The sequence below is a fragment of the Aspergillus fijiensis genome, assembly GCF_003184825.1.
Source record: "Aspergillus fijiensis CBS 313.89 unplaced genomic scaffold BO72scaffold_16, whole genome shotgun sequence".
NCBI classification, from domain to species: Eukaryota; Fungi; Ascomycota; class Eurotiomycetes; order Eurotiales; family Aspergillaceae; genus Aspergillus; species Aspergillus fijiensis.
This window is the reverse complement of record NW_024468992.1, coordinates 572,288-599,370: the sequence shown is the minus strand read 5'-3', so window position 1 is coordinate 599,370 and position 27,083 is coordinate 572,288. Positions and strand designations below refer to the sequence as shown.

General features: G+C 52.2%; 7 protein-coding genes across 7 annotated transcripts; 3 read left to right on the top strand and 4 right to left on the bottom strand.

Moving 5' to 3' along the window:
- Nucleotides 1–59: 59 nt before the first annotated feature.
- BO72DRAFT_467634 (putative integral plasma membrane protein) lies at nt 60–3,364 on the top strand (the record flags this gene model as incomplete). The annotated part of the gene is made up of 8 exons (XM_040946846.1): nt 60–98; nt 155–701; nt 755–881; nt 1,010–1,048; nt 1,107–1,191; nt 1,245–1,290; nt 1,340–3,147; nt 3,206–3,364. 8 exons carry the CDS (start codon nt 60–62, stop codon nt 3,362–3,364), a joined length of 2,850 nt encoding a protein of 949 aa, XP_040802774.1.
- A 1,613-nt stretch (nt 3,365–4,977) lies between these two features.
- On the top strand, nt 4,978–7,837 carry BO72DRAFT_70885 (uncharacterized protein). The gene is made up of 5 exons (XM_040950634.1): nt 4,978–5,225; nt 5,310–5,364; nt 5,438–6,093; nt 6,495–6,617; nt 6,698–7,837. The coding sequence occupies exons 3-5, from the start codon at nt 5,445–5,447 to the stop codon at nt 7,597–7,599; spliced, it is 1,674 nt and encodes a 557-aa protein (XP_040802773.1). The 5' UTR covers nt 4,978–5,225; nt 5,310–5,364; nt 5,438–5,444; the 3' UTR covers nt 7,600–7,837.
- Nucleotides 7,838–7,905: 68 nt separating this feature from the next.
- Nucleotides 7,906–10,644, bottom strand: BO72DRAFT_476625 (Zn(II)2Cys6 transcription factor domain-containing protein). Its single transcript, XM_040947394.1, has 4 exons — nt 9,758–10,644; nt 9,061–9,684; nt 8,687–9,004; nt 7,906–8,545 (listed from the first exon to the last, which is right to left on the bottom strand). Exons 1-4 carry the CDS (start codon nt 10,500–10,502, stop codon nt 7,983–7,985), a joined length of 2,250 nt encoding a protein of 749 aa, XP_040802772.1. The 5' UTR covers nt 10,503–10,644; the 3' UTR covers nt 7,906–7,982.
- Nucleotides 10,645–10,917: 273 nt separating this feature from the next.
- Nucleotides 10,918–11,965, bottom strand: BO72DRAFT_476624 (alpha/beta hydrolase; the record flags this gene model as incomplete). The annotated part of the gene is made up of 2 exons (XM_040947393.1): nt 11,325–11,965; nt 10,918–11,253 (listed from the first exon to the last, which is right to left on the bottom strand). The coding sequence occupies exons 1-2, from the start codon at nt 11,781–11,783 to the stop codon at nt 10,918–10,920; spliced, it is 795 nt and encodes a 264-aa protein (XP_040802771.1). The 5' UTR covers nt 11,784–11,965.
- A 649-nt stretch (nt 11,966–12,614) lies between these two features.
- Nucleotides 12,615–16,150, top strand: BO72DRAFT_446976 (cleavage polyadenylation factor subunit CFT2). Its single transcript, XM_040944422.1, has 2 exons — nt 12,615–12,978; nt 13,061–16,150. Exons 1-2 carry the CDS (start codon nt 12,830–12,832, stop codon nt 15,993–15,995), a joined length of 3,084 nt encoding a protein of 1,027 aa, XP_040802770.1. The 5' UTR covers nt 12,615–12,829; the 3' UTR covers nt 15,996–16,150.
- A 4,616-nt stretch (nt 16,151–20,766) lies between these two features.
- On the bottom strand, nt 20,767–21,279 carry BO72DRAFT_361840 (putative extracellular thaumatin domain protein; the record flags this gene model as incomplete). Its single annotated transcript, XM_040940750.1, has 1 exon — nt 20,767–21,279. A coding segment is annotated over one exon (513 nt), but the record flags the coding sequence as incomplete, so codon positions are not given.
- Nucleotides 21,280–23,385: 2,106 nt separating this feature from the next.
- On the bottom strand, nt 23,386–26,864 carry BO72DRAFT_426601 (Sec23/Sec24 family protein; the record flags this gene model as incomplete). Its single annotated transcript, XM_040942952.1, has 6 exons — nt 25,352–26,864; nt 25,200–25,297; nt 24,806–25,146; nt 24,318–24,755; nt 24,076–24,267; nt 23,386–24,023 (listed from the first exon to the last, which is right to left on the bottom strand). The coding sequence occupies exons 1-6, from the start codon at nt 26,681–26,683 to the stop codon at nt 23,386–23,388; spliced, it is 3,039 nt and encodes a 1,012-aa protein (XP_040802768.1). The 5' UTR covers nt 26,684–26,864.
- Nucleotides 26,865–27,083: the final 219 nt, after the last annotated feature.

Below are 27,083 nucleotides of genomic sequence, written 5' to 3'. Positions count from 1 at the left end.
CAATTCTGCCTCAATCGCCTCATTAACCGGAGCTCGAGCCCGGTGTCTCCTGCCATATCATGGCACCCAGATATAAAGATGGGGATGCCGTCGTGGCTGTTAGTTTCTATCTCAATTCGTAAAATGGCGCCGTCTAATCGAACCTCCGACACAGATAAATGGAAAATGGATCTCATGGACTCACACTGCCGTCGCCTACACGGCCTTCTTCAGTGCCCTGGTGGTGGGGATGTCCTTGCATTTCCACAAGATCGTCCAGAACGAACACTACGGTTATCCTGATGAATGGTTTCCTTCCGTCTCAGCGACCATTGGCGATCGCTACCCCGAGCGGTCTTTCTTCCAAGTATTTATTGCTATCACTTCCGGACCTAGATTCGCCCTTGTCTTCTTATGGTATCTCCTTACAGCCCGTCCGAACTCCGCTCTCCCCAAGCTGGTTGCTGGTGTCGGATTGTTTCGGACATTCACCTGCGGAGGGTGGACATATGTGACCTCGACTGATGATCACGACTGGCATGATATCTTCATGATCTCATACTTGGTCGCGACTCTGCCTTGGACCCTCGGCTGCCTCGCTTTGAGCCCGAATAACCGCCAGGCCGTCAAGTATCGGAAGATCTTCGCCGGTCTTTTCTTCGGCACCCTCGTGCCATTGATCTACTACTTCATTCAACACAAAGTGCACAAGGTTCCTGGAGGTAAGTCTCAAGTGCAACCGCAGCTTACTCGGCTTGTGTCTAACCTCTCTAAGCTTATACGAAATACGCTTTCTTCGAGTGGTCGCTTATTCTGTTCGACGTGGGATTCGACGCGGTTACTGCGCTTGATTTCGAAGCATTCGAGATTGTTGTAAGGGACGTCAAGGGGGTCAGCAGAGGGTATGTACAGTGGCTTCCAAAATAAATCACAAGGGAGAGGGGGAGAGAGAAATGTACAGTTGCCAAAAAAGAAGTCGGTGGTGGTGCGCTTGAAAGACGTGATCTAAGCTCTTTGGGAAAACATCTAGGCAGTTGAAGACCACTGCGGACTCCGTTCTTGGAAAAGAGTGTGTATAGCCTGTTCTCCAACAATTTCAAGGATCATTGCAGTTGACTCGTAGTCAGGAAGGGCAAGCCTGTCGGCAACACCTTTGGCGAGGGATTCTTCTGGACAGAGGTCATCGATGCTGCTGCGGAAGTCTACAATGGGGTAAACATCTCTTTCTGCTGATTCGCCCCAGAACCTTTGCTAACGAAGTGTAGTTCATTTTCTGGACCCTCTGCACTGCCCTTCCTGTCCTCGTTTGGTGTAAGTGACGGTTACAAAACCCCGGAACGTGCATGGCTAATCGCACTAGACTTCCCTCTCTGGCATATGGGTATCTCCGGATACGAGGCTGCCATCGTCTCATATCTGTCACCTATCCTTCTCGCCATTCCAGCTCTGAAATCCGCGGTGGTCAAGAACCCTCGTCTTTTCCATCTTCTTTCGTTGTCCGGACTTCTAGCATACAAGATTCAAGACCCCGCCAACCGGCTCTTCTTGACTTCTTTCAGCGTTGTCTGTAGTTGTATGACATGGGCCGCCACGCTCTACGCTGAGCGTGGAAACAATGCCAGGCTGGAGTCGCGGGTCTTTGCGTGGGGCACCGGTCTGATCATGTCGAGCGTTGCCAAGTTCGCCTGCACCACGAACAACCCAGTCTGGCCGATTATGCATGCGGAGAATGGTGGATGGAACAAAATTGGACTACTACTTGCCATTCTGGCTGTTCTGCGATCTTACAGAAGACCTGCGACAAGTGGAGGTGATTACCTGCCATCCAGCGGCAAGAAAGGCTCCTGGCTTCCGGCTGGATTGGGTATCGGAGCGTTGGTCTTCGCCATGCACTACCTTCTTTCTGATTCTAGCACCATGATTGCCTGGGTCTGGGAGGGATATCCTGTGCGCGGACCTATCGCGGCTCCTCACGGTGCCCTCACCATCTTTGCCATGGGCGCCGGCCTTGTCTATGGTCTCTTCTATCCTGCCGCGGCTGGCAGCTGGACGGCATACGGAATCGGTTCTCTCGGCGCGGCATTCCTTACTTGCTACAGCCACTGGACTGGATTCTACGGTGCTCTTGTCCTTGCTTTCTACTTGCTCGCAGTAGCCCCGGTCCTCATCTCTTCTGCTGTTCGGCACTCGCCGGCGGCTACCTTTGGACTTGGTTTCTTTGTTTATATGATTCTCGTGCTGTTCCATGTCTGGGTTGTTGCCTACGCCTTCGTCCCTGGTGGATACCTTGTTAGAGAACACACTGACTGGATCATGATCACAACCATGTTGTGTATTGGTGCTGGTGTCTTTTCTGCTGCAGTCTCTAGTTCACACAACTCACGGAGCAAGATCGTCAGCCCCAACGGCAAAAGACAGCGCTCCTACTTTATCTATGTGCTCGCGGCCCTTCAGCTTCTGTCTATCTCAATTGCTTACCTTCGGTTCCCCACAAACGACTACACTCCCTATCACAAGGAAGACAAGGTTGCTACTATGGGTATCTGGACGGTGCACTTCGGCTTGGACAATGACATGTGGGCTTCGGAGAGGCGCATGCGTGATGTGATCCAAGAGCTGGAGCTTGATGTGATTGGCCTGCTGGAGTCCGACAACCAGCGTATCATTATGGGCAACCGTGATATCACCCAGTTCCTGGCAGATGACCTCGGCATGTACGCTGATTTTGGACCTGGTCCCAACAAACACACGTGGGGATCTGCCTTGCTGTCTAAATTCCCCATTGTCAACTCTACTCACCACCTCCTTCCCTCCCCTGTTGGCGAGCTTGCTCCTGCCATACATGCTACCCTCGATATCTATGGGGAGTTGGTCGATGTCGTTGTCTTCCATTCGGGCCAGGAGGAAGACCCTGAAGATCGTCGCCTGCAGTCCGAATACCTGTCTAACCTGATGGGCTCATCGGACCGTCCCATGGTTCTGTTGAGTTATCTCGTCACGAAGCCGCTTGAGGGCAACTACAACACATATGTTAGCGAGACAAGCGGCATGAAGGATATTGACCCTACCGATTGGGACAGATGGTGCGAATACATCCTTTTTAAGAAATTGAAGAGAACAGGCTATGCCCGTGTCAGTCGGGATTCTATCACCGACACGGAAATCCAGGTAAGCCCTCTTGACTGGTAGATTCAACTCGTTCCCTGCTGATAGATACGTGCGCCAGGTCGGTAAATTTGTGATTGGTGAGCCTGAGCCTGAGAGCGAGTTGCGTATTCCCGAGGAGATGGTCCCCAAGGGCCGTCAATTCCCCGCCCTGTTCCGTGGGCAAGGTGTACGTGGCCATCGGTATCATGTGTTTGACGAACCTAGGTACTGGCAATGAGCGTGTGTCTGCGAAAGTCTATGCATTGGTTTCATAGGAGGCGCGAATCATGCTATATCATTCCTGAGTATATTCCCATGAGACAAGCATACCAGCAACTAGTGGCTCATTAGTATAGCTTGGTTGCTATGATTATGTACTGTGAATCGAATTGCAAATAATGTACATTTACCCTTTACTGTAATTTTGTGAATCGGTCACCGTGATCTGATCTGCTTGGAGTGCATAGCCAAGGCCGGGACTCATCTGCAGACCAAACAGTCTCGACAGTCACCATCAGTGTCTAGAGAATCATGAGCTTGAGTCCGAGGATGTCGGATGTTGGATGGAAATCAACGCATATCCTACGACCAGCTGACCCTCCGACCTCTTTCTCTGTGATGTTATATTAAGTAATTGATCATTCGAATGTAACGTAGTTATCAATAACTCTTTCAATTCGACTTCGTCTCAACACGCGAGGTCGCCACCCCAGCTGGAGGTGAGGAATGTGAGAAAACATGTCGCCAGGGCTGGGGTGACATAATGCATATGACAAAAACGAGGCATGAGGGCTGGGGTGAGCTCTTTGCTTCAATGCCTCTCTGAATTTCCACATGGCGTTGGGACTGGTCTTCCCCTCACCCCCCCTTTTCTTTCCACCCTCGTGGGTTGTCGATGAACGACGACTTCCCCGGATGGGGAAATCATCCGGCCACTTCCTAACCTCCCTTTCCAACTACCTTTCACAGCCTCTCAAGACATGAAGAACCCCTCTCTCACTCAGACATGAGCAGCCTACATCAATGCAATAGGGTGAAAGTACCCAACAAGAAGAACTTCCTTACAGCTTTGAACTCGTTAAAGCAAGCAAACAAGCTAACTTATGATGAACCTACATTCCAGACGCCGCAGTATCAACGGCGCACTGGGACAGCAGTGGGTGATCCACGAAACATCCAATTGTGCAATGAGGAATCCTCCGAAGAATGCTGTCCCTCCACCTTCTTTGTTGATCTTCCCCATTTCCCCCGATCTGATCCTCCGCGGGCGAACGACGAGCACCCGACCAGGTCAAAATAACTACGCTCAAGAGGAGGATGCAAGTGGAATAAACCTTATAGGGAAAGAATTCCACGAATACAAGACCATACCAGGCACAGGCCTGATCTCGAGAGAAAAGACCGTGATCAGGGTTACTGGGCAAGGAAGTAGCATGATACGAGAAGGTCAAGGAGGGATTCCTTGACGTTATCAACCTTTTATTTACTCGCGTGTTTCCCCCTCGATATTGAGGAGCAATTTATTGAAAGTGCCTCTGGGACTTGTCCGTCTCTCAACTTTGGCTCCAGGAAGGATTACGCGTGTTCAATCCCGGGACTAGAATCTGTTTCTCCAGCTGGTGCTGTCATCAAGGGACTGGGTATGCATTGGGTTCTGATCAAAGCTTTGCGGCCTCCTGTATTGTGTTTTCACACACGTGCTGCACACACTGACAACTGACATGGGAGAAGAACTGGGGTGAGTATCTGGGGCTCGATCAAACTGTTCTACTCCCTATGAGACAGTATGTTCCTGACTGACATGAGAAAGCAGATCAAGCTAGCTTTGTGTTTATCCCACTTCGAAGCAAAGTCAACATTGCTCCAGTTGGTACGCCCAGGCATTGACCCGCGTAATCAACAAAGAAACCTCAGAGTCTAGTGCATTGCACTCATTCTGCTTCCAACCTTGGATATATCAACCGCCGGAAAGTGAAAGACTCCCGAGAACGTTCTTTGTTCCAGTCAACCACACTTCCTGTTACCGAGAGTAAACTCACGCTCGCGCTCGCGCTTGCGCTCGCCAGCAGAAAAAGGAGCTCATTCAAACGATACATAAGGTATTTTCCTAACTTCAAAGCTGAATTTCCACTTTGAATATCCTCCTACTCTGTTACTTGGACTCAATTGATTGAATCTCACAGCTACCATCTGTTGTACACATCTTCATCTTATTGTCTGAGGAGATAGATTTTAGATGTGAGTATGAAGTCGATTGCTCGCGCCTGACTCAACCTCATCTATTCTGGCTTCTCGTCCTGACTCATTATAGAGCCACCATGGCGGACAGACTGCCAGAACAGACGACGGGAGAATTGCCTCCTGAAAGTCCTCTATGGACGTATGATATAGCAAATGGCAAGGCTCTCAACGCAGGGCTCCCGAAACTGCCCGGATTGAACGTTGAGATTTTTTTCGGCGAAAAAAATAATCGTCCGCGGTGGTTGATAGTACCTGCACCATGGACGGTACTTCCTAAGGAAACTACCCCTGGTGGAACAGGCCTAGAGGAGAAACGTGCTGACCCAAAGAACCCCAAATCCAATGGCGAGGAAATCTTTTGTTGGGGATTCGATCCTCCTCCCGAGCAAAAAGGCGACCGAGCGCTTTATAGACATGCCTATGACGCGCTCCGAGAGGCCCTCCGCAATCCTAAGTTTAGGGAAGAAGCGAGAGATTATATCCAACAGCGATTTTCAAACCTCATGCAGAATAGGGAGGACGTGCTCCCACGACTTCCTATGCCCCCCGATGGTCGACCGTCCCTGAAGCGACAGGAAGCCATTCCAGATGCCGCCAGCCCGCAGTACAGTTGGTTCGATCGCCCGATGCTAGTCTCGAAGCCTGGGTCAGCTATATCTGCCAGCAATCCCTTCCCAGGGTTCGCACCTCCAGTCCCGACTTTCGAAGCAACCTCTCCCTCATATGGTGAGTACAAATGGATATGGTTCGTCGTCATCATCTTGCTCCTAGCAATGTTCCTTTGTTTATTCCTGTATGCGTTCAAGATTCTAAGATAAGAAGTGTTTATGTGTATTTGAGGATACTTTCAACTTTGACCAACGGCAAATCACCCCTTCCCTCCAAAATTAGCTTAAGTATGGACAAATGATCCAACCCAAGCTCAAATGTGGTCAAAATTTCCCTGGTAGTCTAAGTTTCTTGGTTGTCCGATGAGTTTCTTTGCCAGGATTAGCACCGAAAGATTTCCGCCGTCTCTGCTCACATTCTTCATGATACATCCCTTGCATCCTTGCATTCCTGTTCCCCATATTTGCTTGCGTGCTATATACCTCGCAAGATGCTGATTGCTCTGTGTATACACTCAGAGTACGATGACGATGATCCCGCAGAAGCCGCTAATCCCGCTCCAATACCAGGCCCCTCAGATGGGGATACTGAAACTCACGCCGAGGTGGCTGACGAGGGCGGCTTGTATACAACACAACCATGTAAGGGCAAAACACGGCAACAGTTTTTTGTATCAGCTTTGAAATCCATCTGACTAACCAATCCACCGGCAAACTTTTAGCTGCCCTGTTGAGCAACCAAGAAAACATCCCCAAATCCAAGCTACCAGGCCCGATACCCACCACCCAGACCGGCCAGCAAGTCCCAAAGGAAGCAGCAGCAGCAGCAGCAGCAGCACCACCACCACCACGCAAGCTACCGGATCCACTACCCACCAATCAAGCCGGGCAGCAAGCTTCAAAGCAAGCACCACCACCACCACCACCACAAGGACCAAATCCGATCCCCACCAACCAAGCCAAGCAGCAAGTATCCAACCCACCACCAGCCCCGGAGCAGGAGGGGGAGGAGGAGGAACTTGAGGAGGAAACAAGCTCAAACTCCAGCGCCGACACCAGTGTCATTGACAAGGAAACATCGCCGTGGCACAACCCTGAGTACACGGATCAGCTAGTCCAGGAAGCGGCCGACAAGCTCCTGGAGAATGCCGAGGCGTACTGGCCGCCAGAGCGGATCCATCGCCGGATGAGGATGTGGTCCGGCGTCGAGATCCGCGATCGCACCACGATCGGCCTCGAGGGCCAGATCGACCAGCTGCCGCCGTTCCCGGGCAAGTTCAACCCCGCGGCGGATGCGGTGGGGACGCTCAAGAGGAAGCGCGGCAGGGCGCCGAAAGCTGCTGCCGCTGCTGCTGCTGCTGCTGCTGCCGCGGCCGGGGCGGCGGCGGATGGTTCGAAGCAGGCGGCTCCTGGAGATGGAGATGGAGATGGGAATGGGGATGGGGGCGGGGACGGGGATGGCGATGGCGATCAGGCCCCGCAAGCTGCTGCAAAGGGGGCTCCGAAGCGCGATGCTTTCTACATTAATACGAGGACTCACGGGAGTTTTCCGCAGACGGCGCGGAGGGGTCGAAGGAGTAAGAGGATTAGTCGTATGAATAAGAAAAAGAAGAAGAAGAAGTAGTAGTTTGTTGGAGTCATGTCGCTGGCGGATGTGGTTCGTGAGCGGGGATTGGGAAGTTCGATGCGGAGATTCGAGATGGTAGTAACCTGCTGAAGGACGAAAGGTGGTGTGGGTTGCTGATATGCTGCAAAAATCTCTTACCTCTTGTGTGTATCTATACTTGGTTCGCTTGCTATCATTGGGTTTAGCAGTTGTACATGACCTTCTCGTTATGGCTCTGTAGGCATCAGAATAGGAATTCGTGCACTGTATATGTAAGTTATTGGGAGCAAACTGGTAACCGATATGTTGAACTCACAGTAAGTGGCGAATGGGGATTTCTGATGCTGTACACTTCTATTTACAGGAGCTAGTATACAACCATGACATCGGGTGTCAACTTCCTAAAACTCGCAGCTCCAACACTCAGACACCACATCCCCATACCTCCGCAACAGATCCTCCAGTACCGGCGCTACCGCCTGCGATCCGCCGATGGTCACCTCTAACGACAAGAGCCCTTTGACGAGTACATCGACCCGCTCCTGCCAGACACTATCATCATCTTCATCATCGTCACCACCACCACCACCACCACCAATATTGCCGGCTTGATAGGCTGACCCTGACCCCAGACCTCCGAGCCAAAGCTCAATACTGGTCTCGATCGCCAGACGCAAGGCCGTGACCATAAGCGTCGGGGTGATATGATACGCGGTGAGGGGGAGGTCCGCGCTCAATCCGTTTTGCAGGTTGAAGGTGTCGTGTGCAACAGGGTGGGTGAGAGAACATCCTATCGCTTGAGCGATGGAGATTACGGCGGTCTCTTGGAGAGTACGGATGTGTGATTCTGTGATGGGGAGTAGTGAGGAAGAGGAGTCGTGGTTGAGGGAGAGGTGGTGGAGGATGGAGGTTAGTGTTTGGGCGAAAATCAGGGTTCCGAGGTCCCAGAAGGTTAGGACAGATACTGTTAAGAGAAAAGGGGCAGGTTAGTTGGGTCGGTTGTTTGGTGGGGCGAAGGTTCAGGGTAGATAGAGCGCAGGGGCTGCGGTGTGTGAGTAGCTGGGGTAGAGGGGACTGTTTGGTAGTTCAATGCGTGGTGACATACATGCGTAGATCTTGGACTCGGTGGAGAGGTGGGCGTAGCTCTCCATGCAATGCGCCATGAATGGGCGGAGGGTGTGGTTGTAGTCGTCTACTGCGGTCATGGTCGACGCTATGATTTCCCATGATGTGGGAGGAAGTGCGTGTTTGTTGTTAGTGGTGCCGCTGGGTGGGATGAGATCCTTGACTTTGATCATCATTCGCCATATGGAAAAAGCTCTTGCTACAGCAGTGCGATAGATCCGTGGGATACTAGCATCGAGATCGCTGGGGTGGATATGGTTGATTGGCGGCGGTAGTGTCGAATTATTCTCCAGGGACACTGTGATCGATTCAGACGAGTTGAGAAGATATTGTGTGTGAATGACTAAAGCTAACCTTTCCTGTGACCAAGCAGCTCAGGGAGCTTGCACTGATAATCTGTGAAAAGAGCGGCCCCAATGTCCCGGATATAACCTCCCCAGCGGATGATGTCTAGACTGGAATGTAATAAGGTCCCGTAAAGTGATGTGGGCCCCAGTTGACGGCAATACTTCCGGACGAGATCATCCAGACGGGACAGCTTCTGCAGCCCGATGTCGAGAAATTCGTGCACCCTGACAGTCGTTCCGTCTGGCCTGTCATATGCGTGGGAAGGAATGACGATACCATCGAAGAGAAGAATGGCACACACCACCCGAAATGACGGGACTGGCAAACTGCCTTGGATAAGTGACCGTGCCTTTATCCAGGAGTCATGGAAAGTGTCAACGAGAGCATCACGGCCTGCGTGCTGTCCTGCAGGTGACACCCCCTCCGATGTGGGCAGCCATTGAAGGGAAAACACTCGAAGCACTGCTTTCAGAACCGTGTCTGACTGTTTCCGAGCTGCGATGCTTAGTTTGTTGCCGTAGAGGTGACTAAAATGATCTAGGAACCGCACAGCGCCCAGCATAGTCATTCTAGGGTGTCGAATACCCTGAGTCGCTGACAGTTGAGAGGATAGGTGCTTGTTGGCGCCCCCTAGAGCTTGTCATGAGTCTTGATAGGTTCTGAGATGGTTTCGATCCATATTTAGACTGAGGGCACAGCTTACCAAGTTCTGCCTGCTCAGAGAATCTACTTTCGAGATAATAGGGATGACCCGATGCAGAAAGGTTGCACTCATAATCTATAAACCTTGACGCAGAATCCCTTACGATGGTATTGTAGATCGAAGCAAGACACTCGTCGAGCACCGTCGCTTCCAGTTTTGAATTCAACAGGCGTATCGGGCTATTCCTACTCCTGCCCACGAGCATTGACTGGGGGTTGGTTGACAGAGACTGGTGTTCTGCCCGTGAAGCTGCCGACGGAGAAGGTAAAGATGGCTCACCAAGCGCTTCTGTAGCCCTTGAAGAGTCCAGTGATGAGGCCGAGAACGGGTCGTATATATCGGTGCTGGTGCTCTGAGACAGCTCAATATCGAAATTGAGCCACGATGTGAAGTCTTCATCGCTAGTGCCAATATTGACTTCAAAACCATCTCCCAGGCAATTGATCAGTGTCTCATCCCTCTGATTGTGAACCTGCGACTGGTTAAGGTGCAGTAGCTGTGCGCCAACACCTGCTGGGTCTTTGCGCTTCCTCGGCCTTGAAGAGACAGACTTGATAAAGTCAAAGGTGCAGTGATGGTTCAATCGCTTGCAGTTGGTACATATAGCAGCGGGTTCGTCATCAGTAAGGGACAGTATGACACATCGCCGCTTCGAGCGACGGCATGGATCACAGCTTGTGTTCTGGCGACGCCGAGCAGTGGGAAATGACGGTTTCACCACCCTCGAGACTTGCATGTGGGACATTCGGACCAGAATCTCCAAGGAGAAGCAGGGATATTCATGAGCTCATTCTTGAGTATAGATGGAAGTTCACCGACACGAGTAAGAAGAAATGATTATAAGCAATGTTAGGATTCAAGTTTGGAGCTGGACCTGCATCATAACATAGCTATAGATCCAGAAGGCAAGCGAGTGACTGCCCTTGCGGGTAAAACCGGCGGCGATTTCTTACCTCGCTGACTCACTGTTAAGTCAGCGGACTCTGTCGCTTGGTGACTAATAAGAGCCTATATCAGCAACTATTCCATGAATTCTACTTTCCAATGTGCATCGGTATCGAAGTTACGAGGTTATCATCACATTTCAGATCCACGAGTATGGGTAGCTCAATGACCAATAAAAATCCTATTATACAGGCAGAAATCATCGCAGAAACAGCTTAGATATCCTCCCCAGCAGCCCTGCGGACGCAATCCACGATGAACTGTGGATTGCTCAAAAACGGGGAGTGTCCTTCTTGACACCGTTCAACCTGCAGCGCTCCCTCACTTTGAGCGACCATCCGCTCTTGCACAGAAAGCGGCAAAGCCCTATCATTCTCGCAGACAATATACGTACTGGGAATTTCGCGATAGGCCGTGTAAGTCACTGGCACGGACAGCGGGCCGACGGGGTACGAGCCTAGCAGATCAAGCGCTTCCTCCACGTCGGCAGGGTCGCATCGATTATAGAAGACCTCGCGCGCTGCTTCCCTGTCCACGATCATCGCTCCATCCTATGTTATTAGAAGATATGGTCAGCCAAGCGGGCCATTTTGCGACGACAGAACGAGAACAACAATCACACCTCTGTGAAGCGCATCCCACCATGCTTCGCTACATACTCCTGCCGCTGCCGTTCGAGCTCCTCTTCTTCGGGCGTCTGAGGTTTGATTTGCCCAACATGGTTCTGGCCTTCTGGCAGTGCCATGGCAGCCATATACATCAACTGGAGAACACCACCTTTGAGGCCTGCGCTTTCGCGGGTGCTCTTGCCCAAGCCCTTGACTGCTTCTGACATGGGGATTCCGCCAAAAGAATGAGCCACGGTGATCACGTCCCGGCCTGCGTCAATGTAGCCCAGGATGACCTTGCGGATGGCCTCTGCATCGGTGGCCCAGCTGCTGAGGGGATGGCTGGAGTCCACGGAGGGCAGTGTCACACCTACTGCCTGGTAATTGAATTTCGCCAGCCCGTCGACTAGACGCCGATAGTGCTGCGGCCGATGCCAGGAGCCTGGGACAATGACAATAGCTGGTCTGATCATATCGCTGATGTTGGTGCAGGAGGATGATAAATGAAGCAGGAAGTGCCAGTATATTTGCGAGGGAATGGGGTGATTGGGGAAGATTGCAGAGACACTAGATCATTCTGCAGTGGTTTGATAGAGTCTGAGCCATGAAGACGGGAGGTAGGAACCATGAATTTATACTGCATGAAGAGTTTGACGTGAGAGATCTGCACGATTCTCGGAGCCGCAACAGTAGATACAATATAATGTCCGAGGGGTGTACAATATAGTCCTGTACAGTCCTGAGAAATCCTCCCCGCATTAGTTCCCATCGGCTCCGAACTTCTATAACCAAAGTATCGGATCCGCAGACCGAATCGAATATCGGTTCCGACGCGAAGTGCCTTTTAACGAATCAGAAACTGAGACTTCTATTGACGAGATTTCTGCCGTTAGGCTAGCCACTATCTTTTCAGTTAGTTATGATGTTCCAGTTCCATGTTCTTTCATCCACTTATAATGACAGCCTGAGCAGTTGCCTTATACAGTGTATAGATGTGAAGTTGCGGGGAATAGAGGTTCCGTGTTTCATGGTCTGGATCGGGATCGGTGTATTAGTTCAAGTAGGAAAAGGCGCGCTCCAATGCTATTGAAACTCGATTACATCGCCAATGCTCAAGCGACAAGAGTTGGAGTCATAATTTGTCCTCCTTTAGTACTGAAGCCAGTTGGCTGGAAAGAGGGTCAATGCCGCGGCGGACAAACAAAGAACCTTGAAGGATAAAGCGGCCAATGCAAACAAGACAAACCGCGACCCGCGATGGCTTCATCGCCCGGCGCTCAACGAAAGCGACAACATCCGACCGACTGGCACCAGGTCCAAAATCCTGCGCCAGGTGTGTCTAATCCAGCGGACTTGTCTGAACGTGCAATTAACTCGGTATACCTAGACTGTCTCTCTCATTAACCTCTCGTATCGATGACTTGATTGGAGCATCTTGCCGTCCTCGCGACACTACTATCTCACTTATACAGCCGAAGCTCTCCCCAAGGAGCGCGTGACGAAATTCGGTCCGGTCAAGATGTTCACCTTCACTCCTTTGCTCGGTGCTCAGTCATCCGCATCGAAGGCATCGCAGTCGATATTGCAGCTTGAGGGAGGGATAAAAATCCTGGTGGATGTCGGTTGGGATGACACCTTCGATCCCCTTGACCTGCAGGAGCTGGAAAAGTGAGCCATGCTTGTTCCTTGAGATATTCTGAGCTCTCTGATGAAGACAATCCTCTCTAATCATACATATCTTATACAACAGACACGTTCCTACAATATCGTTGATCCTCCTAACCCACGCGACCCCTGCACACATCGGTGCCTTTGCCCACTGCTGCAAGACCTTCCCTTCGTTCACTAAGATCCCCGTCTACGCCACGAGTCCCGTCATTGCCCTCGGTCGCACACTTCTCCAAGACCTATATGCATCCTCGCCTCTGGCTGCGACATTCCTACCCGAATCCCCGATATCGGAATCTGGAGCATCCACTTCCGCCGCGTCGGCCGCAGCATCCGTCGTCGAAGGCGACGAAAGCCCCGAGGCTGCACATGCAGGTCGCATCTTGCTCCAACCCCCCACCGCCGAAGACATCGCGCGCTACTTCTCGCTGATTCATCCATTGAAATACTCGCAACCTCACCAACCGCTCCGTTCCCCTTGGTCCCCGCCTCTGGACGGCCTGACCTTGACTGCTTACAATGCTGGACACACCGTGGGTGGTACGATATGGCATATCCAGCATGGGATGGAATCTATCGTCTACGCGGTCGACTGGAACCAGGCCCGCGAGAGTGTCGTGGCGGGAGCGGCGTGGTTCGGCGGCTCGGGGGCAAGCGGGACGGAGGTCATCGAGCAGCTGCGCAAGCCAACAGCGCTCGTGTGTAGTACCCGCGGAGGCGAGAAGTTTGCTCTCCCTGGCGGACGGAAGAAGCGCGACGACCTGCTCCTTGACATGATTCGGAGCACGGTTGCCAAGGGCGGCACGGTCTTGATCCCGACGGATACTAGTGCTCGTGTTCTGGAGCTGGTCTATGCGCTGGAGCACGCCTGGCGCGATGCAGCGGGCACTGGTCAGGGCGACGATGTGCTGCGAACGGCAGGATTGTACATGGCGGGCAAGAAGGCCAACACAACCATGAGACTTGCGAGGAGCATGCTGGAATGGATGGATGAGAACATAGTGCGCGAGTTTGAAGCTGCGGAAGGGGTTGATGCGACAACGGGCCAGGCGCAGTCGAACAACGACGGTCCGCGGTCCGGAGGACAAAACAAGACCGAGGGCAGAGGCGTGGGACCGTTCACTTTCAAGCACCTCAAGATCATCGAAAAGAGGAAGCGACTCGAGAAGATCCTCACCGACCAGACACCAAAGGTAATTCTGGCCTCTGATACGTCGCTGGATTGGGGATTCGCAAAGGAGTCGCTCCGCCTGGTAGCCGACGGCGCCAACAACCTGCTGCTTCTTACCGAGCCTCTACACAAGGAGAAAGTTTCCAGTAATCATCGGGAGAACCGTCACAGGAAGACTCTTGGCGGCATGATCTGGGAATGGTATGAAGAAAGGAAGGATGGGGTTGCACTTGAGAAGGCCGCGGACGGCGAGATGCTGGAGCAGGTGCACAGTGGTGGAAGAGAGCTCTCATGGTCCGAGGTGCGCCGTGCGCCTCTCGACGCTGGTGAGCAAATGCTTTACCAACAGTACCTCGCTACAAAGAGAGAGCTGGAAGATACCACTCAAACAGGAGGGCAGGAGAACACCGACCCTGCCGCAGACGTACTTGATGACCAATCTAGTTCGTCATCAGAAGACTCGGAGACCGAGCAGCAGGGAAGGGTATTGACCCTGTCCACAACCTTAGCTCATGGTAACCGCAGTAAGCTGGGGCTCAGGGATGAAGATCTTGGTGTCAACATTCTCTTACGACGGAAGAACGTCTACGACTACGACGTCCGAGGCAAAAAAGGCCGCGAGCGGATGTTTCCCTACGTGGCTCCTCGGAAGCGGGGTGATGAGTATGGTGAATTCATCAGACCCGAGGAATATCTTCGGGCGGAGGAGCGCGAGGAAGCTGATATGCAGCAACGTCGGACCGACTCCCAAATGAGATTAGGACAAAAGCGACGATGGGACGAAAGCGGACCGAATGGACGCCGTTTGTCCAGCAGTGGTGGCAAGCGCCACCAAGGACAGGGCGAGGCCTCGAAGAAGGATATCAGCACAGCGGATGAGCTGAGCGTTATGGAAGACGGCGAGGCCGCTGATGCTGCTGCCTCTTCTGACGATGAGCCGGAAGGTCAGGCATTTGAAGGGCCGGCCAAGGTCGTCTTCGAGAAGGCGAGCCTGACCATCAAAGCGCGCCTCGCGTATGTGGACTTCACCGGTCTGCATGACAAGCGCAGCTTAGAGATGCTCATTCCACTGATTCAACCCCGCAAGCTGATCCTGGTTGGAGGCATGAAACAGGAGACGACGGCCCTGGCCGACGAATGCCAGAAGCTCCTTGCAGCTAAGGTCGACGTCGACGTCCCCGCATCCGCGGATTCGGCAGTGATTTTCACTCCGGTCAACGGAGAGACGGTCGACGCCAGCGTTGACACGAACGCTTGGATGGTCAAGCTGAGCAACCACCTGTTCCGACGATTGAAGTGGCAGCATGTACGCAGCCTGGGTGTGGTCACCTTGACGGGACAGCTTCGGGGCCCTGAGTCTCAGCCTCAGCCCGCAACAGCAGAACAGGATCAGGAGGGCCCGCACAAGAAGCAGAAGGTGTTGCCGCAGGAGGAGACGAATCCTGCCACGGATTCTGAAGCCGAGTCGACAAAGCAGCAGCAGCAGCAGCCACCGCCACCGCCGCCGCCGACCGACAAATCCGATATTTACCCCTTGCTTGATGTTCTGCCGGCCAACATGGCGGCGGGAACGCGATCCATGACCCGGCCTCTCCACGTGGGCGACCTCCGTTTGGCGGATTTACGAAAGCTCATGCAGGGGGCCGGGCACACTGCGGAATTCAGGGGGGAGGGAACGCTGTTGATCGATGGGATGGTGGCCGTGCGCAAGTCGGCGACGGGCCGGATTGAAATCGAGGCATCGGCGCAGTCAGCAGCGATGGTCCCCGGGCGTAAAGGGGCGGGTAGTTTCCTGGCCGTGAAGCAGAAGATCTATGAGGGACTGGCAGTGGTCTCGGGGAGTTGATTGATATTTCCGGTCGGGATGCGAATCTGTACAATTTTGTGGATGTGTGTGTGTATCTGTGCAAGACGAGCTTTGATCTAATCTATCATGAGATTTGGGGAGTGCTCGGACATCTCCGTGTAGCTAATGCATGCATGTCGTCTAAGCAATATGCATGATTGCTTGTTCTTACGGTACTTCAATATAGGTCTTTTTGACTACAACTACGCAACGACTATATCCCTAAGTACCGGTACTTAAATCCCAAGTCTCAGAGGTTGCGAGACAGATGACTACCAACACCTGCTACTATTCATCCCGATCCAGCCCAGCCGCCTTACAACTCTTCATTCCCCTCACCACCCTTCTTGTATAGGATAATCCGTAACCAAACCCGCAACCCAACCCTCTCTCTCCCCTCTCCTTGACAGCCTATGACCTGTAACCTGTAACCTGCATTTGCAACCCACAACCAATATGACTCGTATAGCAAACTCACTCCCAATCAATAGTACACGTCACATCGTCCACCACAACCACAACCACAGCCACAGCCACAGCAGCGACTATTGCCATGCATTATCGAAATACGGAGTACGGAGTAACTATTCCAATAACCCTCCTCACGACGGAGTAGATCGTATCCATCCAATTCCAAAACAATCCGACATATACAGACAGTAGTCACTTCGTAGAATCTATTTCCAGGTGCAGCCATTTACACCGCCCCTCTCGGGGTTCCCCCCCTTTCCCCTTTCTATGAATACAAAGCAAGCCAAGTGCACAGCTCTCCCTTTTTATCTCTATAAATGGATACGGAGGGGCTATTGTCTCGGGGTGAGGTGTCAATCATTGGTTGGGATTTTGAGTATTCGATGCTCTAAGTTAGTACTACCTGTGTGACTGACTACTGGTTACAACTGTTCTCGGGGAAGAAAGGTGGCTGGCCGGCTGGCCGGCTGGCTGGCTTGGGTTGCTGGATGGAAGTAGGTGATTGACTGTCAATTGCGGTGAGGTGAGGAGTGGCTGAGGCAGTTCTTTGGTGGTTGATTTCTTTGTGTGGGTGGGTTAGTGTTTCAGGCGGTTGTTTCATCGGTGAGGGAGGGTGTGTTCGGTATCGATTTGGAGGGTTGTTCGGTATCGATTTGGAGGGTTGTTCGGTATCGATTTGGAGGGTTGTTCGGTGTCTTGGGGGTTAGTTACTGCATAGTATACCTGCAATATCAGTTGAATAGGGGTTGGGGTTGGGGAGTTGGATAATTGGATGGCTGAATAATAAATTGGATGACTGGCGATAGGTAACTGCCGTATTAGATTTGATTCTCAATCCTGATATACAGATGGTAGAAGGTTGTTCCATCCTCCTTCTGGGAAACAAGCTCCGACAACGGAATTTGAAGCAAACTATGGAGTACCTCAGCTACCACTACATGGTTAGTCCTTAGAAACCCACGGGAAACAAAATAAGCAAGGGCGTCACGGCCGGTTCGCAAAACCCATCCTTCACCCTAAGTTATACTCCTGGGTGTCCACCGGCCGGTCTCCAGCACCGCAGACATAGTTCATACACTGCATTGTATATCATCCCTCCACAAAAGCCCCATTGTCAAACACATCACATGTACACCACCACTCCGCACTTGGTCCATTAATGACAGCAACTATGGAAAGCTTAATTCCAATGGAAACTGGAGACTGGAGACTGGAGACTGGAGTCGGGGAACTTGAAACCGCGGCAGTTTCACATGATGATATGACAGGAACCACCTACCTACAGTGCACAATCATGCGCACGGGTATATGCATTGTCTTCCGCCGTTGAACAGAAGATGAGGGACTGTACAGATCTACTCCACGCCGACCAGACCATTGATCCGATTAATTTGGGTAGAATTCAGTCTGGAGTAGTTATGGGGTACGGAGTACAGCGCAAGGCCTTCTATTCCGGTTCCCAATCCAATGGGGTGGGCAGGGTTTCCGAGAAGAGCCCGGATGTACTGGCGTACTGAGTGCTCGTGTGAGGCCGCAGGGTATAGACCGGTTAGTAATGTGCACCACCAACTTCATACTAACTTCATACTGCCCACTGCTGGCAATCTTGGGAGTCACGCCTGAATCTTTTCCCATGAGTTCCAGCACTTAACTGACAAACCAGTCGGGTAATTTGCTCCACTACGACTTCCGATGGTGGTGGCCAGTCGCCATGCGTCTACTGTGTACATAAGCAGATTCAGCCGAGGATTCATCAGAAGTTGCCACACCACGGTTCTCCTGCTCTCGCTCACGAGCGAGGCCCCAGAATTTAGCCATATCCCGAACCTTGGAAAGCATGCCAACCTGACAGTGTCAGGGTTCACCGATTGAACCCTGTGATTCGTTTCTCGGAAGATGGCGGGATTGTGATGTCCACGGCGAATTGCCGGGTTCGGGGAGGAGGAGGGTTGGGAATCCACACTTTTACACTGTAAGCCTGTACACTGTACTGTACTCTCCAGCATGCTGGGTTACCTGAGTCTGCCCACTTTTTGCCAACAAAACTTGATTGAGTTACAGTCCTCGATAAACAACTATCAAGTCATGAGCTTGATTAAGATTACAGTGATAAGTTGCGGTGGTGGCTACGTCAAGAACCCAACCGCCTTGGACCAGTGACCGGCGACCAGTGACGATGCACCAGTGCCTGACTAATCCCCAGTCCAACAATGGGGCACGAATGACAATGGACCTTGCAATAGAGTTGAGCCCCGATTCGTGGATGGCCATTGATCAATGAATCTGGGCCAGCAATAATGCGTGGCCATCGTGTGGGCGGCTGTAAGATCCACTACGCTGGTAAAGACTCACTGGCCTGTCTGTCTGTCTCTTTCTCTCCACTTCCTCCGACAAGACAACACAAGACACAACCACAGGACCACAGGACCGCTATCATCACGCGAACAAAGCAAGTTGACACCCCTTATCAAACCAGAGTATCATCGTCTCCCCGCATCACACTCCCCAAACAAACCAAGAACAACAAGATAGAACAACAAAAAGCCATGCTTATCTAATCCCCAAACCAGATAGGCCAAAGTGGGCCCCTCGAGTCCTCCTCTTTCCGTCCACGGCCATCAAAGGCCCAAAGCCCAGGTTGGAACAATAATGAGGCGGGCGGGAGTGGTGGTGAATTGGTCGATGGACCCGATGGAGCGATGGAGGAGGGCCCAGCCCCACTTCTTCTGGATCGAATTCGACTCTCTTGACGGGACTTGGCTTTTGGTCGAGGGTCCAGGCGCGGCGCCGCACAGGCTACAGCCCATTGGATTTTTTTTTTCTTTTTTGAGAGGGTCTTTTTTTGCCCCTCCTTCCTTTTTTCTTCTGACTGTCCCTTTCATCCGCCCACTGCCGCCGGGTTAGCCCCATTGGGTTTTTCCTAGGATGAGGGATATGGCGTCATCAATGGAATTACAGTACTCATATGAGTAATTGAGTTCCTTCCTTCCTTGCCAGTGTGCTCCATGGACTCCGACGAAGAAAAGAAGGAAGGAGTAGGAGGGGCCCGGGGGTAATGAACCCCCCCTCCCCCCCCCCCCCGGGGGCGGAATCTTCCTCTGCTTCGACAGGGTAGAAGTCAGGTTTCCTTTTGAAGTGAGACGATGTTCGTATCCCAAAGTATCAATCCCCCTTAGTGGCTGTCATCGACAACAACACACCACACCACACCGCAACCTTAATTAACTCCGGCCGGGAGAGCATGTTGTCACAAGTCGTTAGGCTGGAAAGTCTGGCTGCTGTGTGACCAGTACCTTCATAGTACCTGCAGCATCTCGGAGATGCTAGCAGTCGATGTATTGATTGGCACTTAGCACTAGCACTTAGCATGGAGGAAGCGTGTACCGGAATATGTGCCGTGTGACTTGTCCGAAACTTGTTGGGCCCCCCCCACCAATTCATTGGTTTGAATGTCGATGTGGCTTTGGCAATTTGAGGCACAGAGGGGTATATCCTGTGTCCTGTTGTTACGTGTCAGTTTTGTGGTCCAGCCACATATCATAAAGAAATAAAAGGACAGGGACAAGGACAAGGACAAGGGGTCAAAGGATCATACAAAGGGAGAGGAGCGGGAGGGGTTTATGAGGGATTGGTTTGGTTTATTGGTTTTGGATTTGCGGGTTTGTTTGTCTTGTTTCTTCCATGTCGACAATTGAGTCGATTGGTCTTGCACTGGTATCTGGTCAATGAGGGATACTGAGGGAGTCAGGCATTGAAAATGAGTAGATCAAGGAAGGCCTTCTCAATTGCTAGTACCCAGTCAGATTAGGATTACTGTTTTAAAAGTCATTCAGTTACTGTCAGATGGCTTGGTTAACGAAAGCAATAGTCATTCTTTTTGTCTATTCGAGGTCTATCCGTCAATCGTGTGATGTCAAATCACTGCGTACATCATAAAGACATGAGCGTGGCAACAGCAGGCCAATTTCCTTTGGTTCTCTCATAACAAACTGGGGGGTGGGAATCGAGGGAAAGGAAGTCAAAAAAAAAAAAAGAGAAGAAAAACCTCATCCAGAAGCACAGAAGCGTCGTTGGAAGTCGATCTAGCCGACTCCAACTCCACTCGCTGGTTTCCGGTAGGCATAGAAGTCAAAGTGGGGACGATGACTACATGGTTGAGCATGTAGAAGTCAAAGAAAGTAAAAAATAGAGAGAGATGAGAAGAAAGAAGCAAAGCAAAGCCCCTCGGGCTGCAGTCGTCGTCGAAGCAAGTTGGCAGGCTGGCTTCAGGGTCTTCTATGACACCTTACGAAGAGCCGGAACCCAGGGTCAGGGTGAAGCTGGTGTCAATGGGGCAGCCGTGGGTAGCGTGGTTGTCATCGGGCTGCTGGTAGGCCTCTTGGCAGTTGGTGTTGCCAGCAGAGCAGGTCACGGTGGGGCAGTTGCCGCCACCCGAGGAGGGAACGACGCTGAAGCCGTATTTGACGAAGTCGGAGTCGGGGCTCAGGTTGATGGAGGACATGTCCCAGAAGATGGTGTCGCCGGACTGGGTGTACTCGAACTGCAGGACGTCGGCCTGGGACTGGGAGGTGGAGAGCTTGATGGAAATGCCACCGCCGTTGTCGTTGGTTTGCCAGCTGCTGGTGTAGGATCCGCCGCCCGCAGAAAGGGTCTCCATGTTACTGACTCTATCAGAAACAGACCACGCGTAGACGTCGGATCCAATGTTGTTGACAATGGTGACACCACCACCAGCGGTGTTTTGGCGACGGGTGTGGGGGAGGGCCGCAGCGAGACCAGCCACGGAGGCAACGAGAGCAGTCTTGAAGAACATCTTGTAGATGGAGAAGAGAGAGACAGGCGTGCTGATTGGAATATGATGTCTGAACGACGACGGAAGATGTGGGTTTTGAAATCCTTAAGAAGGATAAGAGAGTGGACTGATGTAGTAAAGAAGGACGAATCTGCGCTGCAGATCTAAGAGAGTGACAGATCAAAAGATCTAAAACCAAACCGTACGAACAAGAGAGTGTCGATGGATGCAGAAAAGAAAGAGTCGATCTGAGACGTGCGAATGAAGGCCATTATATAGACAAATGGGGGGGGCAAGTCACCCACGCATCGGCCTTGTCATCGGGCTGAGTGCCTGGCGATTACGGTGTACCAACCGAACGATGACCCGCGATGGCGCAGGGGTAAAACTTTGTTTGAGCGGAAAAGAGAAGAAAAAAAAGGCCAAAGAGGAATAAACCCCGAATGAAAAAAAGAGGCAAAGAGGGAAAAGCAAACCAGAAAAGGGTGTGACGTGGATTGGATCCCTGGGGCTTCTTGGAGAGTGGTGGAAGTGGAGAGAGCGAGAGTTCCTGAGCGCCACGAGATATAGTGGGGCTTGAAGAACCGTCAAAATTCAAGACAGAAGGTGGTATTGATCATGCACATAGTACTGCGTACTGAGTACAAGTTACTTGTAGGTAGGTACTGTAGTAGGTACTGTAGCCATTGAGAATGAAAAGCTGACAGGTGCTGCAGCCTGTAAACCTGCCCGTTGCGGTGTATGAGCCGAGCATGGAATACACCGTGCATATACATTGGTAGATACTCCGTATGTAAAGCAATCCTTCAGCAATATTCAATAGTATCAATTCTCCATACGAAGTGTGACTCGTCATCGGCTGCTTGCTACCTACACTGTACTGACTGTACCGTACACACCCTCCCATCCATGTGAGTATATCGTACTTCGTACGGGGTAGTGATTGTGCTTGTGATTGTGATTGAATCCCCAAAATAGGCGTCATTCAGACGCATTTTCATTGCATACTTTCTTTTTGCGGCATTCTTTTTCCTCAGCGTGGTGTGGGGTTGATTCCCGTAGCCGTGGTCAGCACTAAAGCTGTGTGTGCCTAACCAGCCTCATTGCAATGGGAATAATCTTTACCGTGTCTTGGTCCGGTGGCAATAAGGGTTGCACCCCGCCAGGCATCGCGTGGCAGTATAACCGCAGCCGACAGACAGCAAACTCCCCCTCCTCCGGTCTGAAGCCCCGAACCAAAAACTCGGGTTTCTTCCTTCCTTTCTCTCTTTGCCTCCGGGACTCAAAGAATGGGTGAAGAAGGAGATCTTTACCATGGCTCTGTCGGTAAAAGTCTTTGCCTTTCGGCTGACAGGGGAAACAATTTGGGTCTCCCCGAACTTCATCTCTGTCGGCTGTCTCTTTTTGTTCTTCTTCTTCTTCTTCTTCTTCCTTCTTCGAATGAATGAGGTTCCCGGAGGTTCCCCATCGTCGATGCCAAGTTCCCAAGGCCCCCCTCAAAAGTGGATCCTAGGCTTTTTTTTTGCACTTGCATGCAAAAATTCTTCACTCACTCACTCACTTTTCTCACCGTCCACTAGACTAATTCCCATTAGTCTCCGCCGGCACCCTAAGTTAATTCGCACTTCCTTTTCCCCTTCTTCCATTCTTCCCGGCCCGGGTTCTAGACTCCCCGCTCTTTCCAGAGCTCGTTTGTTTTCTCCCTTCGCTTCTCACCTCCTACCCTGTCGTCTGCCTTGCCTGACAGGGTTTCGAATCCAATCCAATCATAAGAGTCTACATCATCCGTCATTGCTACGCTTTACCTGCCTGTTCCTGAGGGATTTTCCGAGAAGAAAGAAAGAAAGAAAGAAAGAAAAAAAAAAGTCAAAAAATCCAAACAACAAAGTAGAAACCTTCTCACGGGCTTCTCTGTATGGGTTTCAAGTGGTTCAAACGCTTAACCGTGGTATAACTGGAATGATCACTGCTGCATGTGTAAATGAAATTTCGCCATCGCGTCCAACCCCCTCCCCTCCCTTTCTTCCTTCATCCTCGTTTACCCCTCCCTAGAAGTCCGTCCTTTCCCCTCATCTGCGTTCGGACATGGATAGTAGTTCCAATGGTTAGATATCGATTCCGGGGTCTTCACCAATAAGGTGCTCGTAAGCCCGCCAAACTCGTGATCCCCCCCTCTCCCACAGCATCGTCGCGTTTGCGTTGCCCCGCCAGCTCCAGATTGATTTGCCGGTGGACGTGCACCAGCCAGTCTACGTAGCTCTGGGCCTCGTTGTTGCGGTCTTCCACCAGCATACGAGCAAACTCGTATTCCGCGCCGTCGAGCCCTTGGCGGGCCAACTGGATGGTCACCGCCTTGGAGCCCCGGATGGTCGACAAGTACTGCAGCAGGTTGCGCACTTGCGCATTCAGGTGTGTTTCCAGCACGGGAATGGTCGACGTTTGGGGACTCAGCCCTTGCAGCGAGTTCTGGCCCTCACCGAACAGATCTTCCAGCAGATTGGGTGACACCTGCGAATGCAGCCACAGCAAACACTGCTGGCCATTGTCCACCAGGTACGCCCCGCCCTCCTCGATTTTCGAGAAGCTGGCCCGCAGTGAGGGGGGCACCTGTAGTTGACCCTGTTCGTTGGGGAACCCATCCGTCGGCTGCATGTTGTGGATGGGAACGATGCGGGGATACAGGTACAAAGACAGTTCCGTGCAGCCGATGGAGCGGAGCATCCGCATGTCGTGAATCCGCCGATCAGACGCTTCCTGGCCCCCTACTCGATAATTAGTGTTTGTCTCTCTTTTTCAGCACGGCAAACGCGGTTCTACCTTTCAGGGCGCGTGACTTGAGGAGACTCAGCATGTACATTGAGAACTCCTTCAAATTCTCCGGCAGTACCAGCTGACCCGGAGGATGCGAGCCGGAGAAGATCTTCCGATAACCACTGAAGATGTCCACACTCTTCTCCGTAACGCTGGCCCGGATGTCTTTGAGGGGCTTGTCCACCGTTTTCGAGGCCGCTGAATTCAATTAGTGACCATCATCACCCAAATAGAGAAGGAAGTCTTACCCTCTTTGGCAATCATGCTGACTACTGCATCTTGATCCACAAATTTCATGGTTTCCAGACCGCCCTCGTTGACTGCCGCCACAGTGTTGATACACCGCACTCGCCGCTGACCATTAGCCGAGGTGTATAGCAGAGCAGCCTGGAAATGAGCGTCTAGCTTGGGATTGAGCTTTCCATCGTAGCTGAAGGTTACCCCAATTGCCTTGTCGGCGTCGATGGCTCCAATCTCGAGGTCGGCACCAAACGTGTGTTGCACGAAGTTGCCATGGTATCCAGACACCTGAAGGCCGTTGGAGCACCGGACCTTCATCAGAGCCTGATAGCCCGTCTCACGCGTGACCGCATGGGCCAATTCTTGAGACAGCTTGCGGATATCGCGGGGCGCATGGAAGTTAGGGTAGAAGAACGTTTCTCCACCCGTCACCTCGGGAACATGACCTTTGAAACATTAGCAGCTGATTGTGGGGAAGGTGGCAATCAGAGCTTACCGATCGTCGCTACATCCATATATGTGCCGCTCGGCGCTGCGATGAACATATCGACGCCGATGCCAGCCTCTGCCAGGTGGCCTGCCGTTTCTCTCCAGCCCGTGTGTTCCGTCGTGAACAGCTTTCTTTCCCCGTCGGTTCCGTGGACCTTGGGATCATCCCGCAGTGAAAGAGCTCCAGGGCCCCATGTAGGTAGGCTGGCAATTGTGCCGATGATTTTACCACCAGTAGGTCTCAAGGCAGAGAGAGCGGCATTCAAAGCAGGAAGCAACGCGGGCTGTGGGTTTTTGACACGGGAGAAGATTGTGGGGATTCGTTGTAACAGAGAGGTAATGACATTCCTGTGTCTCATGTCAGTGATATTCACCAGAGTCGCGACCACCGGGGAGCATACTTGGATTCGTAGGGGTCAACAAACAGTCCCTCGCTGAGAGGGACAAAGGGCTCTTCGAGATCCGTCATCACCATCATTTGAGCTTGGTCAAGCTGTGCCTATGGATTCGTGAGTATATTGTTCGATCCCAGTTGTGGGAGCTGCACACATACACTGAGATTGTAGAAGTGAACTTCCTTGTCGTAAGTGACAATACCAACCTTAGCACCCTCGGGGATTCTCCGCGCCGCAGACTCATCGTCCACGTTCTCCGAAGGCTCCTCGCTGTACAAAGCTTCCATGATACCCTTGCATACGCCCTTCAAGAAACCCCGATTGACCGATTCCAAGCTGACGTCAATCAAGAAGAGCCACTGGAGACCAACAGGTTCCTTGTTCCAGTAGTCTTTGGGAACCAGGAACTCGACAGTTCCCATCATCAGCTCCGGACGCTGCATGCGATCGACACGGGACCCGGAGGGATCAATAGGCGCGAAGTAGTCCGCCATTACGTCGTTGGGGAATGTGCACATATTACAGACGAACTTGTTGCCTCCAGATCTGAATGACATGAACGGATTGATATATGTTCTGCACCGGCGGCATCGCGGCGGTCCGGCGTCGCCAAAATCTAACACGGGAATGGGTTGCTCGCCGGGGTCGAGACGGGCTAGAGGTTGCAGGATCATGCCCAAGGGAAGTGCGGTAGAAGAAAGGAAATCCGATGTCGAAGGGATATTATTCAATGTAAGACGGGCATATTTCGGGGAGGAGTTGCCCTGGTCGTGCGCAACGAAAGGAACCGCTGCCGGTGGAGGGAGGTGCCGTTCCATCGTCGGGTACACATGGTTGAAGTAGTACTGAGCCGGGAGGTCGCGAGACCGAGGAATACTGGGGATCTGCTCTGGATCAATCTTGCCCTGTGTGGGAACGGAGCCTACATCGGCTCCTCCGAGCGCCGGGTTCACTGGGGCAGGGATCCCGGCCGCAGGGGAAATAGGATGTGCGGCCTGATTCAGCCCGGTGTTCAGGAATTGCGACGGTGGCGGTATACCGGCTTGAGGGACTGCGCCGAGTGACTGCGAAGCCGAGGTCGACGCTCCTGCAATCTCGTGGTGTGCGTGACGATGCTTCTTCTTCGACGTCCGAGCCCCGCTATCACTTCCAATTATGCCCAACCCACTCATCTGGGATGCCAAACCAGCCATCGCGGGATCTGGAGACACACCTCCGGCAGCCATCGGATCGGCTTGATAGGCGAATTGACCGTGGGGCGGTTGCAGAGGCTGCTGGGCTGGCGGAGGGGCCCCATATCCGGACCATTGTTGTTGTTGTTGAGGGGCTCCGTACATAGCACCGGGCTGAGGAGGGGAAGGACCGGGAGGAACACCAGCGGCAGGATAGCCTTGTGGAGGAACTTGATGAGCTGTACGGTTGGGATCGGTCGAGGCCTCACCAGGCACTGGCCCTTGGCCGAAAGAGTTATACATGCTCGGGTCGGCCATGGTGCTTCATAACGCGGGGGAAGACGAACAACCGGGGCGGGGTGAGGACGAAGTGGGATCGATCATCAACGGGTAGCGGAGATCTTTTTTTTCTTTCTTTAACCAGAGGCGGAGCACCACCTGCTACTCCACGACGATCAACAAAATCAGTGTGAGATCGAAGGTGAGTAGCGAAAAAGGGACAAGGAGACAGACCTCGAAGGCCGACGCCGCGGCATCGCAATTGACCACCTAATACAAACAACTGCCCCGGCCCATCTTTGTTCCGGACCCTGTCCGCCTTACTCGTTTCGGCCAGGGGCTCGATCTATATCCCCACTTGGAAAGAAGTATAGCATACCTCCGTCCGATGTTGCAGCACAATTATTCTTTCAAATCATGATAGTACGATCGTATTGAT